At 56.7% G+C, this 7,052-nt stretch overlaps 2 protein-coding genes across 2 annotated transcripts; both read right to left on the reverse strand.

The window, feature by feature from the left end:
* Nucleotides 1–53: 53 nt before the first annotated feature.
* PHACADRAFT_265744 (uncharacterized protein) lies at nt 54–1,306 on the reverse strand. Its single transcript, XM_007402176.1, has 4 exons — nt 1,212–1,306; nt 998–1,168; nt 509–942; nt 54–448 (listed from the first exon to the last, which is right to left on the reverse strand). Exons 1-4 carry the CDS (start codon nt 1,276–1,278, stop codon nt 359–361), a joined length of 762 nt encoding a protein of 253 aa, XP_007402238.1. The 5' UTR covers nt 1,279–1,306; the 3' UTR covers nt 54–358.
* A 1,843-nt stretch (nt 1,307–3,149) lies between these two features.
* Nucleotides 3,150–6,954, reverse strand: PHACADRAFT_214467 (uncharacterized protein; the record flags this gene model as incomplete). Its single annotated transcript, XM_007402177.1, has 3 exons — nt 3,150–5,858; nt 5,912–6,393; nt 6,465–6,954. The coding sequence occupies 3 exons, from the start codon at nt 6,952–6,954 to the stop codon at nt 4,854–4,856; spliced, it is 1,977 nt and encodes a 658-aa protein (XP_007402239.1). The 3' UTR covers nt 3,150–4,853.
* Nucleotides 6,955–7,052: the final 98 nt, after the last annotated feature.

Raw genomic sequence — 7,052 nt, forward strand, 5'->3', positions numbered from 1 at the left:
AAATAATGCAATGTTAAAGCTCTCTTCCCATGAAAACAGAAGATGAATAGCTGAATGCTACAGCTACAATGTGTGCCTTTATGATTATACTATTTCATATCCAAATACGAATGGTCCTTAAGCAAGGGGAAGAGGACAGAGTGAACGGGTGCCAGAGCCGGGTGCACTCTGTGAGCATCATATCTAAATATAGAAGGAACAGTGTGGTGATGTCAGAGGGTAGTTTTCGACGGTACTACAGATCAAAACTAAGTGCTACCGTCTGACCGTGGTCTGCTCCCCACTGATATAAAAGAGGGCAGTACCGTATTCAGTAAGCTTGAGTGGCGGGGCGCTGGTTGCGACACTGACTGCATATTCAGTGCGACCCCTTGTACTGATTCCTCGCTCCACTTCGAACTCCTTGTACTGATTCTTTGCTCCACTTCGAACTCTCGGCTTTCGGTTCCTGCACAATTACATTGTTCAGCGCGGTGCCAATGCAGAACAGGTTCGCTTCTGTCCTCACCTTTTCATTTCGCGTACGCAACGCCCACTCAAGGTCTTCCTCACCGAGACCAAATAGCGCCGGCTGCAGGAACCTCCCATCCGGCATGTCAGGGTTATGTTGAAGTGCAACGGCCGGATGGTTTTTCACGGCCCTTGTAACCTTGTCACAGAGAGCGTAAAATTCTGCTTCTGAACAGCTCTTTCCACAGATGATGAGGAGCTGTTGCAGTAACGGGAGTGCGAGTAGAAAGTTGGAGGGGAGACTGGACCAACTGCGAGAGCGAAGATAGTGGATGGACAGATCGGCGACAGAGTCGGTGAGGACAATACGGCGCACAGCCCAGGCTTCATCACCTCCACTGGGAAGGATAGACTTGACTATCTGGACTGAGATATGTGCGATGTGGCTGCAGAGAAGCCCGGCCGACAGAGAACCGGCAAATCTGTAGGTATCTTGGGGATACCTGGTGAGTATGATGATACGGTAGAGTGGCGAACATGAACTTACCTTGAGTTGCTTCTTCGACACTAAACTGTGAGAATCGGATCGTGTCATCGCCCAAGAACGTCTGGATGAACTCAATAACAGCCCATGTTTCTACAGGGATTGCAGGACCTGTAGGTTGACGTCGAGTGAACAGGTGCTGTGTACCTGCGGCAGCCAAGGCCCATGCGGACACTGCGATATTATCCGTGCAGTCCTGCAGCCGGATCTCGCGGACATGAGTGAAGGCGCCGCTGCATACGTTGCTCGCAGCTTCGACTGTCGTGAGAAGGTCGCCCGTCCATGCGACCTTACCGAAGTGAATAACCTTCAGGTGGGTGATACCTGCCAGTACGCGGAGCAGGATTCGAAACGACGGAAATTTGAATTGATAGAGATCCAGAGAAGTCGTGTTCTGCAGCGAACTTTTGAGAGCCGCGTTATATGGTAAGCGTCCGGATTTATAGCAAGCGATCCGGCACGTCCGTAAGAGACGAAGGAGAACCATTGAGAGCGGGCGGTCAAAGCAGGAGGCATACCGGAAGTTCACTAAGGTGATGTGCTCTGCAAGCCAGGATGACAGAGGAGACCGCAGTATACCGTAGAGCATGCGGCAGTCCACCTCGCTCTTCAGTGATAGGACGACGAAGAGATGTTGACGAAACTGTCGGCACCAGGCTTGCGAGACTAGAGATAGCCGTGATATACCAGTCTTGTCACCAGAGCCTCCAAGAAAGCTATTAATGCAGTCGTGCAGCTCGGGCGGCAGCCACTTCCAGCAGCGGATGAATGACTCAGATTCCTCACCTAGAGGAACATCATGGTTAGACTAGCTAAGCGGTCTCTCGAGATGGTAACTCACGCTGCGCGGCATCTTGCTTCAAGAGGTCCTTCCCGGAGGCAGAGGACTTCACGATATGATCCCCACTCTTCATGGAGATACAGGCCTCGGCACCAAGATTCTCTGGGGTCGATCGATCCCTCGTGGAGGGTATATTGCCGAGCAGCGGAGGTGATTCAGAGCAGCGAAGGGGAGCGGCCTGTGGGCGGCCAGATGCGATTCGAATGACCGTATACATCGTTTTACGCCGTATCAGCAAGGGGTCGTTGGAGTGCAGGTGGATGATAATAGCTGTCGTGGTCTAAGGGTCAGGGTTCGAAGAAAAAACAAGGCGCTGGCATGGAGGAGGCGGTGCCTACACTGTACCGTGTGAACGTTGACATTGGGACTTATATTAGATGGTATGAAGGGCTACAATAACGTCAACTGACCTGACTACAGCGAGCTCACGACGTGGAGAAATGTGACAAGCTCTAAAGGAGGCACTTCATATAGCCCATGTACGTTGTATAATATCTTCGGAGACAAAAAGCAGGTGGACAGCTGCCGTAGCGGGAGAAATGTCGTGAGAGCGAGGGAAGCGTCGTGATATAATGCCACGGCATCTGCAGCACGTCTCATGATCCTACACAACACGGAAACGACAGGGTAGGATACGCCAGATGGAGCGTCAAGGGTATGGTCCAACAGCGACTCCGAAACATAACATCGTGCTCAGACGGCATGTCTGCGAGGTCCAGAAGCGGGACATGGACCGACCCACTAATTCCTGTCACCGTCCCCCGCATTTCCTGACTCGTACCTGCACAAAACGCCGCTCAGCGAGCTACATAACGATTAATTGCCCTGCACACACCTTTTCCTTTTGTGCTGTCGCCAGATCTTCCTCGTTAAGATCAAATAGTGCTGGTTGCAGAAACCTGCCGTCCGGCATTTTGGGGTCGTGTTGAATCGTGATGCGCGAGTGGTTGTTCACGGCTTTTCTGACTTTGTCGGAGAGTGCGTGCAAGTTCTCTTCTGAATGACCACACCCGCAAAGGATCTGGAACTGGTGTAGTCTTGGGAGTGTGGGTAAGAGGGAAGTGATCGTGGACCAATCACGAGAACGGAGATATGGGCGCGATGCCTTGTACGCTTTCGAGTCGGCAATAGTGATTTGGCGAACAGACCAGGCCTCATCGTTGCCGTCGGGAAGTGTAGATCTGACAACCTGAACCGAGACATTCGCAATGACGAACGTCCCATGAAGCGTGGACGATAGGAAGCCAACAAACCTGTATGCATCTTGCGAGTATCTCTTGAGTACGATGTTTTGAAAGGATAGCGAAGGCGAAGAAACTTACCCGGAGTTGCTTCTATGACATCGAATCGCGAGTGCTTGTTTACTACGCCATCGCCCAAGAACGTCCGGATGAGCTCGATGATGACCCACGTCTCTGCAGGGACGGCAGGCCCTGAAATTCGACGTCTAGTGAAGGAATATCGTGTGCTTGCCGCCGCGAGAATCCAAGCAGGAACTGCCATATTGTCTGTGCAATCCCGCAGCTTGACCTTGCGGACGTGGCTGAAAGCGCCGGTACATATATCCTTCGCCGCTTCAACAGTTGTGATGGCGTCGCCCGACCATTTGACCGTCTCGAAGTTGACGGCCTCCAGGTGGGTGATATCGGCCAGCATGCGGAGCAGGATTCGGAATGACGGGAAGTTACAGCGAGTCAGGGTCAGAGAGGTAACGTTTCGCAACGAGCTCTTCAAGGCTGCGCTATATGACATGCGACCGAGGGGTTTACTGCACTGCGCTCTGTGGCAGATGGTGCGGCATGCTGGCAAGAGGCGAAGGAGCGCTATTGAGAGCGGATGGCCGGGAAAGGCGCTGTTGTCGAACTTCAAGGAAGTGACGTGCTCCGCGAGCCAGGCTGACAGCGGGGATCGGATTATGTCGTAGAGCACACGGCATTCGTCCTCACTCTTTAGCACAAGGTGGGCGAAAAGAAGAGGGCGAAACTGTCGAGACCAAGCTTCCGAGACTGTAGAGAGTCTTACAGCACCGGCTTTATTGGAGCCTGCCAGGAGGTCATAAATGAGGTCGCGTAGTTCAGCAGGGAGCTTCTCCCAGCAATGGGTGAACACGGAGAACGGCCCAGGTTTTCTACCTGGAAAACACTGTGAGTAGCACATCCGGGCAATCTTTTGCGACGGTGACTCACACCATGCAGTATAGCGCTCCATGGGATCTTCATCGGAAGAAGCGGAAGACTCTACAGAGTGACTTCTACTGCGTATGTAGCTCTCTACAGAGAAGCTGCTGAGACAACGTTTCTTCCGGGGCGGCCGGGGTACATCGTTAAGCATGGAGAGCGGTTCCAGATGGCGAGGGTTCGGGATGTGTGGCTATGCAGATCCCAAATGCAGATCCCTGACTGGTCCGATACACTTGGAAAACGGTCTTCACGCTGTGGCAGCGGCGGGACGTGTTTCGAGTGTGAGTCGAGGACGATGGCCGTCACGATTCGAGGGGCAGGGCGAGGACGACGACGTTGGACGAAGCAAGGCGCAGTGCCTCTGCCGCATCGTGCGAACGCCGGAAGAGCCGACCCGCAGCATTCGCGGGACATCTGTCCGCTTTATCCGACGACACGGATGGTGCATGACGTATCGACGAGCAGTGCCGATTCCATGTTAGCGTTGAGTGCGACCACAGCAGATCAGGCCGGTATGTTACATTTCCTTTCTGTAACAAAGTCATAGAACAAGTGTCAGGGCTGACACGGACAGTTCGAAGAAATGTAACAGCCGGATGCCAAAGACGCGCCTAGCACAACGACATAGTGGAGCATCTAGAACATATCGCAATGCCGAAAAGCGGCTACCTACAACGAAGACGAACGCGTACTCCAGCAATAGACGAGACCTAGTCATATGGCAATGCGTATAGGGTATACTTACTGTAAAAGTGCATGGGTGTGTTCATAAGGGGGGCATGATGTATGAGAGGCATGAAGCAGGCGCAGGGGAGAGACGAAAAGCACACGGCGCCACCTACGTCGGGCGTCCCTGCAGCGTGCGTGTGGCACCGCTGAGCCGGCCGAGGAAGCTGAGGAACGGGATCGTCGAGGCCTCGGCAGGGAAGCCCTCACCGCCGGCCTGGATCGCGTTGAAGCTCGACCAGGCCATGCGGTCGTAGTACGTCGCGGCGCCGGGGATGGCGGCGTACTGCGGCGCGGCCATCGTGCTCCCGACGACGAACGCGACCGCGGCCGAGACGCCGATGCAGAAGAGCGTGTGGCCGCTGAACAGCGAGGGCCCGCTGGCTGGGGCGCGCGCGGCGTCGCCGCCGGCGCCGGAGGCCTTGTCGCCGTAGACATACGTGTTGTAGATGTTGTAGAACCGGTTCCGCCGCTGCTCCTTGGCCGCGCGCGGGAGGCCCGTGTGCTCCGAGCTCTCGACGAGCCGGTCGATGGCGCCGCACTCGATCCCGAGCTCCTCCTTGAGCGCCTTCCAGTCCTCGACCGCGTCTTCGGAGATCCCTCCGGGCACGGGCTCGATGGGCAGCCTGAGGCCTTTGTGCCACTTCTTGAGGGTCTCGTTGGCGACGCGAATCGCGAGCGCGTCTTGGTCTTCGCCGGCAACCTGATTGTAGGACGGCGGAAGGTCGCTCGGGACCACTTGTTCGAGTGTCTGAGCTTTGGGTGTCGGGGGGAGTAAAGTAGAAGACGACGAAGCGAGAGCTTCTTCTTCCTCTTCTGTATGCGACAACCCCGATGCTGAGGGTTCTGACTCTGGTTCTGGCGCGTCCGTCTGGATCTCCATCTCGACTTTGGCCACCTGAACAGGTACTGGCTCCGGTTCGGTCTGGACGGACATTGCCGAGCACGACGCCTCGTCGGTCTGTATCTCTGACGTTGCGACAGTCGGTCGTGGTTCTGGGTCAGTTTGAACGCAGAATGTCTTGGTTGCGAGCTCGTGCTGTACGGAGGCGTCAGAGTACTCCTTGACCTCCTCGAGCTGAACCGTCTCAATCTTCTTGGCGCGACTTCCGACTTTCTAAACAGCGATAGTTTAATAACACGCCCAGAGTCACATATAACTGTGCTTACCCGCTTTGTCCGCGTGATGATCGTCTGCTGCACAACGTCCTCTCCTTCCGTATCCTCGTCCTCGCTCTCCTCCTGTTCCTGTTCCACAGTGCCCTCGGGCTTCTCCTCGTCGCCCCACATCCCGCTCTCCAGCTTCTTGAGCAACTCGGCGCCGAGACTCTTGCTGATGGTGCCCTTGCCGCTCGCCGTGCCGCCCGTGCTGAGCCCACTGTGCGCCGTCGTGCGCATCTCCTCGAGCTCGAAGCGCAGGCGGTCGATGACCTCCTTGAGCATCATGTTGTCCTGCTTCTGCTCGTCGAGCGCCGCCGCAGTCTTCTGCGCCGCGGCGAGCTCCTCCTGGAGGCCCCGCATCTGCTCGAGCCAGTGCGCCTGCTCGTCCTCCCACTTCTTGAGCTCCAGTGTTTGCAGGGCGTGCGACTCCTTGAACTGCTGAATGTCGTTGTCGCGGCCGACGACGATCTCCCGGTAGCGCTGCGATTCCTCTGCGCCAGCATCAGCTTCGTTCCGCACACACACAAAAAACAGCGTGTCCAAAAACAAAAAAAGCACGCACCGCACTGCTCGGCATACTGCAGGTTCAGGTTCTGGTACGCCAGCCGCGAGTTCTCGAGGCTCCTCGAGAGCTGGGCGATGCTCTGCTCGAGGCCCTGGATCTGCGTGAAGCTCGAGCGCTCCTTGGCCTTGAGCTCCTTCTCCTGGCGGCGCGCGCCGCCGAGCTCGCTCCGGAGCTCGTCGAGCCGCAGGTGCATGTCCTCGATCTCCGCCTCGCGCTCGGCGAGCCGCCGCTGGAGGTTGTCCTCCGTGTCGCTCAGCTTGCGCCGCAGCTCGTCGTTCACCCGCTGCAGCGCCTCGGCGCGCTCCGCCATGTCGAGCGACACCGTCGACGTCGTCGACAGCCGCTCGTGCAGGCGCAGCAGCGTCGGGTCGTCGTCGTCGTCATCGTCGTCGCCGTACAGGCCCTCGTCGTCCGAGTCGCGCGCGCGCGACGGGAGAGGAAGCGCCGAGAGCGGCCGGTCGTCGACCTCGAAGGACAGGTCCGACATGTCGCGGTCGCTCGGCGGCGGCGACATCAGCCCCGTCGTCGCGTGCTCGTGCTGCTGATGGTGGTGGCGGTGGTGGTGGTAGTAGCCGCCGCCGTCGC

The sequence above is a fragment of the Phanerochaete carnosa genome, assembly GCF_000300595.1.
Source record: "Phanerochaete carnosa HHB-10118-sp unplaced genomic scaffold PHACAscaffold_41, whole genome shotgun sequence".
Taxonomy (NCBI): Eukaryota; Fungi; Basidiomycota; class Agaricomycetes; order Polyporales; family Phanerochaetaceae; genus Phanerochaete; species Phanerochaete carnosa.